The 15,165-nt window shown below is 32.0% G+C and overlaps 1 protein-coding gene across 1 annotated transcript; it reads left to right on the top strand.

Moving 5' to 3' along the window:
* Positions 1 to 3,561: 3,561 nt before the first annotated feature.
* LOC125066866 (organic cation transporter protein-like) lies at positions 3,562 to 13,427 on the top strand. Its single transcript, XM_047675165.1, has 5 exons — positions 3,562 to 3,790; positions 10,976 to 11,354; positions 11,826 to 12,233; positions 12,345 to 12,585; positions 12,732 to 13,427. Coding segments are annotated over exons 1-5 (1,458 nt in total). The 5' UTR covers positions 3,562 to 3,789; the 3' UTR covers positions 13,161 to 13,427.
* The last annotated feature ends 1,738 nt before the right edge of the window (positions 13,428 to 15,165 follow it).

Below are 15,165 nucleotides of genomic sequence, written 5' to 3'. Positions count from 1 at the left end.
AAATTGATATTAGTTTTTTTTTAACCCTCCTAGAGTTAAGAACACGGAATCGATAATTGTCTACGTTGAATTTAAAATTCATATTCATTGTTCTTTTTTTTGTCGATAAATTTCATTTTAAAAAGTTTATTTGTTTTCTATAATAATTTCTGAGAATAATATTAGTTTTTCTCGTTAAATCTGCTTGGTACTGATTTTCGAATCGATGAAAGTTATTTACTGTACTTATAAAAGTCTTAACTACTTAAATAAATAATAAATTTTGAAAGTAAGCATTGCTATTATTTATTCGGAGATATAAATGCATTTGTAAATTAATTACATGATTTTATGTTGTCCTCTATTTCTTGGACATTTTGCGCACAAACGTGTGGTCGTCTCCGTCTTAAGCAAAACAAGCTCCCGGGTGCAAGTCCCTGTTTCGAAAAAGATTTTTAAGAGGCCTTCTGTAAAGCAATTACCAAGACTTGACATTATCGGAGAAGAGCCCCCTAAAGAGCGGTGCACGGGTATTTTGCACGCCCTACATCCCACTGTACCTAGATTAAGATGGGCCTGGTTATTGTGCCTCAGTTTTTATTTTTTATTTATACAGAAGTACGTCTGACTTGTTTTCATTCTAAAATACAATTTTTATAAACAAATACAAATTTATATTGAGACGTATCAGTAGAAACTTAGCTGATGTATGTAACACTGTACATTATGCCATAAGTGTCATCTTATTGTTTCCCTAAAATAAAATATAAAAATTAAAAAAAATGGTAATTATATTACATGAACTTTAAGTAATATAAAATCGCTTTGTAAAACTACCTAGTTTAATATTTCTTACACATCTGTTTTCAAAGTGTCTTTGAAACAATGTAAAACAATCGTATATAAAATTTGTCAGAGCATGCACTCTATAAAAACACGTATCAGTAAATAAAATATAAGGAAATCAATTGAACGAGAACTATGCTTCAATTCAATCTTAGTTATTTTCCAGTCTAGTTTTCCATTTAACAACGTTTGCCCTTTTCCCGCTTCTTTGGATTCGGCGCAAAACATCTCTTAGCAACTGTAACGGATAAAATAAGAATTCCGATTATTTAATACCTCACTCGTCGATGACAATTATACTAAGGATGCATTTTCTAATTGATAGGTTTTCCGACCAACATACTACACAGGCTTGAGACGTTATTAATAGACGCAAAATAAATCATCCTCACTACTGTACTGTACTGTACTTTACTGTATCCATTTGCTGATAGGACTTTGTACTAGCACATCATCTCATGATGTGTATTTATTATTAGTATTTTGAGTGGATGGTACTTATACCATCCACTCAAAATATATTCTATCACCAAACGGTAATACTCAATATTGTTGTGTTCCGGTACAAAGGGTGAGCCAGTGTAACTACAGGCAGAAGGGACATAACATCTTAAGATTCCATTGTTGGCGTTGTTGACCACTGACCATCAGGTAGAACATTTGCCAGTCTGCTTCCATATCAAAATAGAAATAACACTCGCCTCTTACGATAGCCTAGTGGGTACTGAGGTAGAGATCGGATTATATCGGATCGGTCATACTTCTACTTACATTTAGTGCGTAGAATATTTTCTTACACTAGATGGATTGATTGCCTCGTTGGTCTAGTGGCTAGACATACATCCGCAGTTCAAGCCCCAGGTATTAAAAACTTTTTCTATCGAAAATTCTCCGGAGTAAATGACCGGAGTCGGAAGTTGGAAGTGTGTATACACCCGTGTCTCGGAAGCACATAAAGCCGTTGCTCCTGTGCCTGAACTCTCCGGTGGTGTCGGATTGGCCGTCCCATCAGATTACAAGATTAAATGAATAAAGGGTGCATCTGTATTTTCGCACACACTTGTGCGCAATAGTCAATAAACGTCTGATCTGATGGAAATAGACTTTTCCGTCTAACATTAATAGATCAAATCAATTAAAACTTACGCTCATTCATTACGTAATATAACGGCATAAGGATAAACTTAAGGAAAATAAAATAAATTGCGTAAAGCCTTACCAAATTAGATTGACGCCTTAAGAACTTTATGAGGAAAATCAAGTTTTAAGCAATCTAAGCTCTTAATTATTTGATACCGGTTTTCAGTTAGACGATTATTGACATTCTGTTTACGTTTACATAAATAAACATACGGCTATATTTCCTAGTGTTTATTTGTCTGTAACGCGCTGGACAAGTTATCCGATATACAGTGGCGTAGCTATCGTAGGGCCAGGTGGTGCAGTGCACCAGGGCCCCTGAGCTCTGGGGGCCCTCTAACCTAAGCTATGAAAAGAGCTTTGAATAGAGATGAAGTATGGATTTAACTTACTAATGATATGTATCCTGTATCCCATTCTTATTACTATCTATAATTTTGAATGCTAATATACGTTAAAGAGGGGGCGAAGGCCTGATTCTTTTTCTATGCACCGGGGCCCTTACCCACCTAGCTACGCCACTGCCGATATATAAGAAACAATATTAACATAATGAGTGTGGTTTATTTCGGGCGGTGATCTTACAATTGTTTTCTGTTTAATATGCCATTAATAAATTTAGGAGCTCAGATGATATTTTAGTCTTATCTTATCTAGATAGAGACAAATATAAGGTAGGAAGGCTAAATCTAGATTATAAACCATACACAGACTTTTATCTTAGGAAGAGAAGACGAGCCAATCAGCCGCCTAATAGTACATATATGTTCATATATATACCCATATATAGTTAGTTTGTATAATATTTGACAGTACTCCAAAAGGCTTGTCAATATCAAGAGTCTTCGATGGAGTAATAATAATCACTACTAAAACTATACTAAAAGTATATAGTATTAATAGTAACTAAATAACACCCAAAACGTCATTAGTGATAAAAATACTGTATGCCGGTACTTCGAGAATAAATCACTTATTTCCCCATTAAAATTAAAGCCTTTATTAGCCGAGTCATAAAAAGAAAAACGGTTTAAGTCAAGTTCCAATTTATTAGGAAATAAAGGCTTTATTTTTATTGTTATATACCCATTAATGGGATTCCAAACCATATGTAAGATGTTATATACCTTACACCAGTAAATACACTTGCTTATTACTAATCGAACGTAGCAATGGGAGTAGGGTATTGATGTTTGTTGAAGAATATTTTTTAAGTGCATTGTACCCAACCAAACGAAGCCTACCAACCCTACCAACTGAAAATAACGACGATTATCATAATTTCAATAGACATAAATAATTCTCCAGACTTTATTAAATTTAAATGACATTTATTAATTGTTTTTCATATTAGAATGAAAAAAATGTATTTACCAATCGACGGGAAAATCCCGTGCGTTTTTACGTTATATATATCCGAACGTAAATATCAAAACTTGTATTTAAAATATGGTATTTTTCAACGACGTTCATACGCTTGCTCTATGTGATAGATATAATCACTTGTGTTTAGGTCGATAATTGCACGATTTTATATAAGTCTCGTTAATTAATGTTTTATTATATACGACCTTTTCGTCTCAGCAATAGGTGCGATTATCGTTTGAGATTTTGATCTCCACGGGTGGGTGCACATTATCCGAGGTAGATAGGTTTTCCTCAGTTTCGTCACAGAGGATCGTTCCTCGTATATACAGTGACAAAACGCTCCTCAGCCAATACGTGTTTGAGCGCAGCCCGAACAGCTGCGGCACACGTTTTCTCGCCGTTTTGTGTGACAAAGTTATATTTTGTGTTTATCACGAATTAAAAGGATCACATAAAAGTAAGTTAATTTTATACTAATATTTGTAATAAAAATATATATCATTAATTGTTTATAATTTTAGGAACATATAAATACTTTATTATTAAGGATATTTAGTACTTCATTAGATTAATTAATTTTTTTACGAGTCTGCTTATGATAAAAGAATAATATATTAAAAATATAGTTAGCTAGTTATAACTATGAGCTGAGTTTCGGGAATCCTTTTCTCACTCGGTTTATATCACATACGACTTTCTTGACTTACATCAACGAAACTTCTTTGGAATATGATAGGAAGTAAGAGATAATTTATTTGTATTACAAACATATGTATTTTGCTTGAAATATATCAAAACAAGGTGAACTTCTAAGCACTTGTCCGTCGCATTTCATCCTATTTGCTACTCCGGAAACACAATATATATCCGCAGTTCCGCACGCTGAATGTCAACTTCTTGACACTTAATGTGGTTTGATAATAATAATACATTAAATTTCAAGACTTTCCGCTGTGATTATAATTTCAAAACGAATTAAATGTACTTTTAATATTGCTTGAAAATGATAAATAAATATTCGAACATTACATCGTAAATTTTCAAAACATATTCATTTTAAACATCGTTCGTCATCCGTGAAGCAAAAAGATTCCCACAAAATTTAATCGACATTGAAATTACTATAAAAAATGTTGATGGGAACAAAAAAATGTATATTATCTTTGATTTATTACACTATAAGTATTAAAAACAAATATAAAATACTGTTACGCTCGCAATGTATTATTATACTGACTGCGTCGTCGGTGTAGTGGGTGGCTTATAACGTCACGGGGTACTGGGTTCGAAAAAAAAGTTATTGGGTTTTTCTGTCTAAAAATTCACAATATCAGCCCGGAATCTAGAATTCAGTATTGATTTCGCTCTAATCCTACGCACTTAGTAATTCTCCAGGCCCGTCTGTCGCTGGTATTGGAAGCGCATCTTCGTAGATGGTCAAGTCTAGGACTATCGCAATTGGATAATTGAAGTCTTTATTAGAGGGACCACTGCTTGCACCCTGGCGCTTGTTGCATTTAAGACGAAGTTATTTGTCCCCTTTGAGAATAGCCACCGGTGTCAAAATCGATGTATCATTATTTGTCATAATAAAATACGTAGTGCACTTTTGAAACGTCATATTTTAATAACATTATATAATAAAGTAAAATAACTAAAGTACCAGCTTGCTAGTTTCCCACGGCTGGGTTTGTTACTCTGTTCATGGTTACTCTACCACGCTGCTAAAATACAGTTTGATATATTTCACCTGAAGATATTCTTCTTGCCGAGCACGAGCTAAATCAAAAACAAAAAATAATCACTTGAAAATTTCATTGGTGCTTGCCTGGATATAAATATAAACTTCCGTGTGAACCGCAAATTTTTGGAAAGATTCACGTGGTCTAGCCAATGGGCCATCTCTAATACTAAAATAAAGAATAAAATATCAATAACTGAGGACTCCTTTAGGCATATTCCTATGCCAAAAAGGCTAAATATCAATAATAATACATCCCATATAGTATATACCTACATGTCATTTGTTTTACGTTGGATAATTAATGTTGTTCTTTCATTATGTAAACGGTCACACAATTTCATCACCCTTATTATCTAGGCCAAGTATTTAATATTTATTTTAGTTTAACCTCCAGTTTAACGTCCAGACACCGAACGCTCAGATAAAGATTTTTTGTTGTAGTAAAATACTGGCAAATTAAAGATTGTTTTGTTTATTTTTGTCATGATTAATCGTTTGCCGTTCCCACGTCAGTTATGATTGAACAAGGATAATAATGCATTAAAATTAATAACAAATTATTAAGACAACACAAATAATTTTAATCGTTACCAATATTCAAACAAAAAATATTTGGTTTTTGGTACTAGACCTTACAATTAGTGACCTGTTACGTTAGTCTATTATTGTCCTTAGTTATGCATTTATAAATTAGAGAATAGACAATTATTTAATAATAAAACTGTAGATTAAACTATTATACACGATAAGAATATATCACGTTATATCACGCATTGTAAACAAATTCCAACTTCTTTACACAAAAATAAACTTATTAATAAATAAACATGTTACGCCTTAAGCCGCAATAAATAAAAAAAGAAAACCATCTGAAACGAAACCCAAAATTAATTAATTTAGCAGTCTAAATGTACTTTGAAAAACGATCAAATGCGAAGAGACTCGCGTGAGGGGGTTTCGCAGCTTCGGTAAACATTTTTTTATTTATTTTAGGGAAACATACAGCATAGTATAATACATACAATTAATACCAAAATAATTCTAACATCTGCCAAAATAGTTTCCACTGTTGCATTAAAACATGGAGTGAACTAAAAGACAACAATAATAGTAAAATATTATCAAAGTATATGAAATAAGGTTATCATCATTATTCCAAGATTAACAAAAAAAAAACATAAATATTTCAGTAAAAAAATAAAAATCCGAATCCGAAAATTGAGCCGAGGTGGCCCAGTGGTTAGAACGTGTGTAACCGATGATTGCGGGTTCAAACCCAGGCAAGCACTACTGAATTTAATTGTACTTAAATTCAGTAGTGCTTAATGCAGTAGTTTATAACTCATCTCGTGCTCGGCGGTGAAGAAAAACATCGTGAAGACACGTAAATGTGTCTAATTTCAACGAAATGTAGGTGTCTCTCTATACATTCAACACGCGTTCACGTTCGACACGCAAGTATAGAGAAAGACAATTGTATTTAATATTAAACATTATAAACGATTAGGTCTACCCCATGTAGTATATCTAGGTTGTATGTTGTGTGCAAAATGTAGAAATCGTTTTGATGGAATTGGATCAACATTTACACATGGAACCAAAAAGCAAAGCATAAATAAAAATGTTTTAAAGACTCATCATTTTTAAAACTCGATTCTTGATTAACGAATAAAAAAACAAAACATGACAAAAGAACCAACAAACAACTCTTGTCGTTTTTCCCATGTAAGAACTCTGGCCTTAACTTGCAAACTGGCATTTTTAACTAATTTACCGATAATAAAATATTTCTCAGAATCGAGTTCAATGACTTCTCTTTTTGTGTGGAAACTGGAAAGCTCCAGCATAAAATAAAACGATTTTATACAGATTTGCGATACAAAAATTTTTCGTAATCCACCAGATTGCTTGCCCACAAAAATGCAATGTTTTAATTATATTTTCTCTTTGAAATCAAAATAGATTAAAAATAATTTATTATTAAAAAAAAAAACATTTTTTAATTCTTAAAATGTTTAAACAAAATGTTTTCCGTTGGCATGGCAAAAAACATACTATCTCCTATTTTTAATAAAAAAATCCTGTGACAACAAAATGTTCGACCTTTTGTAGAGATCTATTTACTCACTTAGGGGATGCGCCGAAAGTAAATGATTTAATTTATAATGAAATAAACTACAAACTACAAATATAATCAAATTTGTATTTTTTACCGTATCTACACACACTACGACATCCTTCAAGCACGAGAGTCTTTTACTCATACTAATACACGCCAGTAATAATTAAAGTGGAGGGGCGCTTCTTAGTGTGTGAATAGATATCTTTATTTTTCTACAAATTAATACTTATTAATGCCTAGATATCATAGGCAGAACAGGCACATACCCAAACACTATAAAATTATCAATCGTATGGTTCCAGAAATGTTGCTAATAAGAAAATCCATTGGGTACATTTCTATCGTTACATAGATATATGGTATATACTGGTAACACTGTCCAATGATATTACTCATTTAGTTTATTTGTATGTAATCATAACAATTACCACCAATAAGTTGAGAGACCATTTAGGATTTTACTTAATACATTTCATGCTTCAAACAAAATATATTAAAAACCAAACCTAATAAATATCAATTATAGTGATTACAAGCGGCATTATTATGTTTTCGTTGCCCGTATTAACTAAATTGCATTGAGAACAGGGACGGATTATTCAAGAGGCTTTAAGAAATTAATTGTTAATAAAAATGAAGCAAAATATTTCTCTCATTTTAATCATATTTATGAATAAAATTGCGTTTTGGTAGAAAAAATATATTATAGGAAGCCAAAAAAGGGTCCTCCAGACTTAAATTGCTTAGAGGCCTCGACATGGTTAATCCGGCCCTGGATCTGTACTAATGAAGTTTTTTTTATATATGTACTTACGTAAATAGTCAGATTTTAAAGCAAAAGTCAGAACTTATGAAGCGCACCGAACGTTGTAACGAAGTAAGGAAAACTAATACGTATTCTTGGTAGTGCGTAACGACACATATTTTGTTAATACGTCAAACGTGCTGTTACTTTCATTATAAATTTAATTGAGGCTTAAAAAATGTTAAATACTGCATACTTTTACTACGACAGGTATGGAATATGCAAGAACGTAACTGACGAAGATTCGAAAGGAAATCATACAATGTAAATAATATTTAAAGGCGTCTAAGCAATTTAAAGCAAACATAGTAGTTACTTTTATATCAAACATAACAAAGCAACGGAATAAAAGCAAGTGAATCATGATGATTAATTTCAAATATAAGAAAAAGGATATTCTGACTCAAAAAGTTCATGGAGTCGAAGCGTGTCGCTAGTATACACTATTTATCTTGGACGGAGGCTTGTCCCGTCTAGATAGTACACAAAGGTTGTCCGCGCCGTATCGAGTAGACAGCATTGGCAATGTATCAACTTTGTGTTTATTATCTCGAGGCGAAAGGTCATGACTGTCTTATCATACTCGTGAAAAGCCGTTCGCAATAATTGAGTGCAAAGAGCATATTTTATTTCCCTAAATATATTCGCCGTTTATATTATTATCTTGTACCTATAAAATATTATAGCTCGATGATAATTTTTTAAGCTCATTTTATTTTTTATTTTTATTAAAGTTGATTTAATTTTTTCATAAAATCACGTCTAAATATTATTAAGAACAAATATTATTTAGCTAATATTAATATAAAGGAAAATTTAGCTTTAATTAATAATAAAAGAAAATAAGGCTATTCACTCGATAAACGTTTATATAGATGATACAAAGTATGAAGAGTTAATAATCGTTGATATCTTACCTTCACAACGGATTGCCGAAAATGTGTCTTGCTGGTACATATTGGTAGAACCTACATTCCGAACCTGTGGTAGCTTGATGTAAAATGACGATTCAAAAGTTCTTATAAGAGCCTCCTTGAATAAAGTATATTTTGGTTTGATTAGTAAAATTTAACAAAAAAATAATAAGTTAAGAAAATTTTAATCACATTGGTTACAATACGAAGACGTTTAGTTAAATTTCCTAAATACTTAATTAATAATTTCTAGATAGATTTATCTCTTGTATTGTTTACATTTAATTTAAAACTTAACCTCTATAATTATAGTTCGACCTTTAAAAAATATTTATCTCCAAACAGCTTAAATTCGACTATCTAATCAGACTGATTTGTAATATTCCAAAATAAAAACATACTCTGAACTTCAATCTTGCAAAATTAAATTATCCAAATCATTTAAAATTAGAAGACATTATGGATTCTTACATCTATAAACAAATGTGTCTTTGATTACCTTATAAATTAATTATTCTTTTAACTTATTACCGACTGATACTGCTCCAGGCAACGCTATAAATAATATTACATGAAAATGACCATAAAATATAGATAGATATAAATATAGATTATTACAGATATTTCTTAGCGCAAGCATCGTTTGCGGTTTTCACGGTTGCATTACAAAGACGCAAACGAGTATTTGCAGTTAAATAAATTTAATAGATTCAAGTATGATCAACACGTGTAAGACAAAAATGAAACTCAAAAAGGTTTTGACACATACGTATGTGGAAAAAATTTAATAATAGCATCGCGTCTGTCAAACTACAGAACAGGTTTTCACTAATGGACAGATTCATTGAGGAAGGTTTGGGTTTGCAAATGATTAGGTTTGTGTGAATTGACTGAAATATCATGCCTAGTGAGTTTTTATATAAGAGTTAGTACCTATTACGATATTCATGTTTATATAGACTTCTATTCTATCCGTGCGTAAAAGGAGCGGATAGTTAGTAACTATACAGCAAAATCTTCTTTTTAAAGCTAGAAACGAATAAAAAACAAGTCGTTGATTAAAATTATCTATTAAAATAGAATAATTATTAAAATGTATATAATTTTTATGCAAGAATGCTGCTGATTTCTCTCGTATTTTATGGTTACTAGTGTATTGAATATCTCCGTTTTAAGAGTAAGCTTTTCGTCGATTAAAATTTGGCCTTTAATTCTATGCGCCTCCGAATTCCGATTTCTTAATTCATTCGACGTCCGACTGTTGTAAATATCGCTTTTGCTGCGTAGTTGTTTTAATTTTAAAAGAAATATTTTGTGCTAGTTATTTATAAAAAAAAAAACCGTAAAAGACACCTGTTATGTCTAATAAGGAAGAAGAGTTAAGTGTTGTTGAGAAATTAGGTGAGTTATCAGTGAATAAAAATAATAAAAGCTTTTGATTTAAGTAAACACAAATTTTTCAACAAAAATACCTACAATACTTCTCATATTCGAAGAAAAATATTATTTTACGTGTACACACTAATATAAACTAATATAAATAAAAACAAATAATAGATAAATAAATATGAATAATAACAAAAATAAATCAGGAATAAAACTGGTTTGAAAAAAATAATTGTAATTTAATAACGGTTTTTTTTCTATTATAATAAAATGTATTGTAACGTTTTGTTGTTAAGGAGACAAAAATGATATTGCTATTCCGCAACATATTATTACGATTAAATCAAGTTAATTAGATTGAGATCACAAAATTTGACCTTAGCTAAATTTATGTTTAAAAAAAAGTCACGGACAACCACAACACATTTTACGTACCTCCTTGGTCTGATGTAAATAAGATAAAAAAAAACAAGCATATAACAAAAAAACATGATACTTATTCTTTATTTGATTTTATTTAATAAAACAAATCCACATTATTATATAATACATATCAATTTGGAGCTATATTAAAATATATGTGCATGTTCTAAATGATTTAATAAATTATAGTAAAAAAATATGACAATTAATAGAAAGTTTATTTTGACATTTGTTTTCGTTAATTACAGTGTTGGAGAATGAGACAAAAGATGCTGAAAGTCAGAAGGATGTAGACCCGATGACCAAGGCTATAGGAGCAATCGGAAAATGGCAATTATGGATATGTTTCGTCGTATTCCTCGTCAAATTCCCCGTTGCCTGGCATCAAATGAGTATTATATTCCTTGCACCTCCAATGGGCTACACTTGCTCTAATAATGATACATTTGACAACCAATGTTTCGCTAATTGCACCAAATACAAATACGACCACAGTGTATTTGGTGACACAATCATATCACAATGGGATCTTATCTGCGACAGAGCGTGGCTTAAAAACCTTACACAAACGATATTTATGCTTGGAATTCTTGTTGGCAATATGGTGTTCGGACATCTTTCCGACAGGTTGGTATACTTTATAAATAATTTCGTAAAGATATCGTTGGTTGCTGGGTTCAATCTTAAATAAATTGGCGCATCCGGCGCAAGTTCCCAAGTCGAAGTCACTTGGGGCCCGGATGAGAGTACTTTAACAGATGTCATTCAATAGGATACTGCCCCAATTGCCTGCATGTAAAGCAACTCATGTTTAAGTATTATCAGGGAAGTTACATAAAAGATATACCGTGTTATTAAAATATATAACAAGAAATATCGAATTACATCATGAGAACCAGTTTATTCTAAACGTATTATGAGTAATTGAAATATTATAAACAGTGCGTGTATTTTGTTTACACTTAATACGTATTGACTTTTATAAAAACGATAACCTTAGAGTATGAAGACATGGTATCACAGTGATCTTATATCAGAACGAAAGATTGAATTTTACGCGATAATTATGAAAGCTCACAGAGTTATATTATGTTTCAGGTTTGGGAGACGAAATCCTTTTTTGGCAGCCGTATTTCTCCAGCTCTTAGCTGGAGTAACAACAGCTTATTCAGTGAATTGGTACATGTTCACTTCGCTACGATTTTTACTGGCTGTCGCTACTGGCGGGACGATGGTCACAAGTTTCGTTCTCACGATGGAATTAATTGGCACAAAGTATAGAGATATGATTGGCATAATTTATCAAATACCATTTAACCTCGGACATTTAACGCTGCCTCTGTTCGGATACTTTTTAAGAAACTGGAACACGTTTCAACTAGCTATATCACTGCCTTCTATATTGTTTCTAAGTTATTATTTTTTACTTCCCGAATCGCCAAGATGGCTAATGACCGCTGGAAGAGTTGATGATGCACTCAAAATTCTGAAAACAGCAGCCAAAAGGTATTGGTTTTGTTTTGCCTTTAAATCTATAATTTTTGAAAAATTCATCACATTGCTTAAATGTGATCGCATTTTTTGTTATTACATTTTTTTTTATTTCGTTTAATGCAGGAATGGACGACCAACGGAAAATATAGAATCTTCTATCCAAAAGATGGTTGTTGAAGTCAGTAGTGTTCAAGAACGTGCCTCTTTCCTTGCCCTGTTCCGAACACCAAGACTACGAGCACGCACAATCGCCATTTGTTTCAATTGGTTCGTCTGTGGATTTTGCTTCTTTGGCGTTTCGCAATATATCGGACACGTCTCGGGAAACATATTCTCCAATGTCGCGATCTCTGCAGCTATATTGGTAATTATCACATTTCTTTTTATTTAAAAAAATCATGTACTGCTGCAGCCAAAATATCTTACGAATGTGACATTTACGCACATATGAGTGTAATATCAGTAGAATTGTCTTATTAGCATTTTTTTTAATATAAAATATTTTTCTAGGTGCCGGGTACAATTATTTCAATATACGCTAACAAGATCCTTGGAAGAAAGATAACTCTTATGAGCTCTAATTGCGTCACTGGTCTTAGTTGTCTTCTTATCACAGTCGTGCCAACGTCTACAGCCAGTCACTTGACCCTCGGTTGCGTCGGATTATGGGGCATGAGTATATCATTTGCAACTGTTTATTTATACGCAGGAGAATTGTTCCCAACTGTTGTTAGGAATTCAGGAGTTGGTCTCTCGTCCACTGTCGCTAGAGTGGGGTCTATGGTGGCTCCGTTTGTGGCTACCTTGGCCCATACAAGTGCTTGGTTGCCTCCGCTGGCATTCGGTATCGTACCACTCATCGGAGCATGTCTTTGTATTATATTACCAGACACGCGTGGAAAGAAACTACCGGATACGTTAGAAGAAGGTGAAGCATAAACATCTTACGTTGAGTTGACTGACCAATTACATAGATATTCTGGTTTTGGCTATTGTATAGTTGTATAACAAAATAAAGTATTTAAAGTAAATGTTTTAAGGATAAGTTCTCAAAAATACATATCAAAAGCGTTGAAGATGCATTATGGTGTTCAATAATATCGTTTTTTTTTGTACCAGAAGTTGTTTATTATTGTTTTAAATAAGTCCATTGAAATGTTATATCAATGTCTATACAAATAGGCTGTGATAATTAGTGTTAAATGTAAACGTATTAATAAAATATTTATTAAAGATTTATAATAAACATTATTTAATTTTATTGAACCACTTTCAAAATATATCTCGGTATATTAAAAAAAATACAAACGTTTTGAATGAGTAATCATTTTATACTCCAACAAAGCTTTTGCTAAGTTTAGTTATTTAATTTTATAAAATAATATAAAATCTAAAACATATTTTTATAACAGACGTATTTTAGTGCTTTTTATATAAACAACGATAACAGCTGATAATTCAAAAGTATACTGTGTTCAAATTTATACATATAGATACCTAGTTTATGATTTAAAACTATATTAGAATGATGATAGGTCTTGTTTATTTTAACTAATAATTTGGCCTTGGCTATTAATGGTACATTTACGGCCTGCTTCTTACTATTGCTTTTAGACTCTTAGTTTGATTGGAAGCTAGATATAGATATATTAAAAAATATATATTTAACTACTTACTAAATTTAATTACAAGTTACACTAAAAGAAAATATTAATAACTGATTATAAAATATATCGAGGACGTTACAAGTCAGCCGTGGACCCAGGCCCGTGCGCCGCGCCCCGTGTGCCCTAGGGCAAAACGGTAATGATAATATCATTATAAATAATTGCTTCGATCCATACTTAGTATCGTTTATTCTGTAATATACGATCCCTAAAATAAAGAATCAAATTGACATGAAATTGGATAGAAAGTTCTATTGCTATCCCTTTTAACCGCACACGAGAAAATGAGATAGGAATACTAAAACATAATGCTATTAAATTCAATAACTTCATTGATTGTGTTTGAAAATCCCTTTAGTTAAAATCATATACGCATGTTTAAACATCATGAATTAACTGTTATTCAATTCGGACATTTATGATTAGTAACAAAAAACGATTCTTTGTTATGTTATTTTCATTCTATAAAACCTGTTTCAGATGGATGTATGTCGCGTAAACAATTATGACACTTTATTAGCTTTGTATTTGTTTACAATACAAATTACGAGTAAACACCTACTTTTATAATAGTAAAATATGAGGCCTTCTTTATAAAGGTATTCCCATTTGACTTCAATCACACTTATTTCTCAATTTCGAAAAGAGATAAGCTATTTCTCAATTTATTAAGATTAATAGGAAATGCCAAGTATACGCATTTTAATAATAACTATAAATCAGTTGTCAATGAGTTTTTTTTTGCAAAACGTAATGAAATGCCACCAGTTACGAATATACCAACACTTTTATTATACTGTTAAAATATTAAGAAACTATTTTTACCAGTGGCGTAGCTATCATTAGACAAGGTGGTGCGGTGCGGAAGGGCTAAGGTGAGACCTAGGTTGCCCCTAGGGGCAATTATATTGGTTAAAAAAAAAAAACAATTTCATTTTATTATATTTAATTTATTAAGTACTGCTCGATGATTCAGCATTCAGATTTATAAGCATTAGCAGCCTGTAAATTTTCCCACTGCTGGGCTAAAGGCCTCCTCTCCCTTTGAGGAGAAGGTTTGGAGCATATTCCACCACGCTGCTCCAGTGCGGGTTGGCGGAATACACATTTGGCAGAATTTCGTTGAAATTAGACACATGCAGGTTTCCTCACGATGTTTTCCTTCACCGCCGAGCACGAGATGAATTATAAACACAAATTAAGCACATGAAATTTCAGTGGTGCCTGCCTGGGTTTGAACCCGAAATCATCGGTTAAGATGCACGCGTTCTAGCCAC

Source organism: Vanessa atalanta, chromosome 10, assembly GCF_905147765.1.
Source record: "Vanessa atalanta chromosome 10, ilVanAtal1.2, whole genome shotgun sequence".
NCBI classification, from domain to species: domain Eukaryota; kingdom Metazoa; phylum Arthropoda; class Insecta; order Lepidoptera; family Nymphalidae; genus Vanessa; species Vanessa atalanta.
This window is presented reverse-complemented; position numbering and strand designations above follow the sequence as displayed.

Coding starts and splice junctions, on each gene's coding strand:
- LOC125066866 (XM_047675165.1), top strand. Junction 12,234..12,344: donor CTGAAAACAGCAGCCAAAAG/GTATTGGTTTTG, acceptor CGTTTAATGCAG/GAATGGACGACCAACGGAAA. Junction 12,586..12,731: donor CGATCTCTGCAGCTATATTG/GTAATTATCACA, acceptor ATATTTTTCTAG/GTGCCGGGTACAATTATTTC.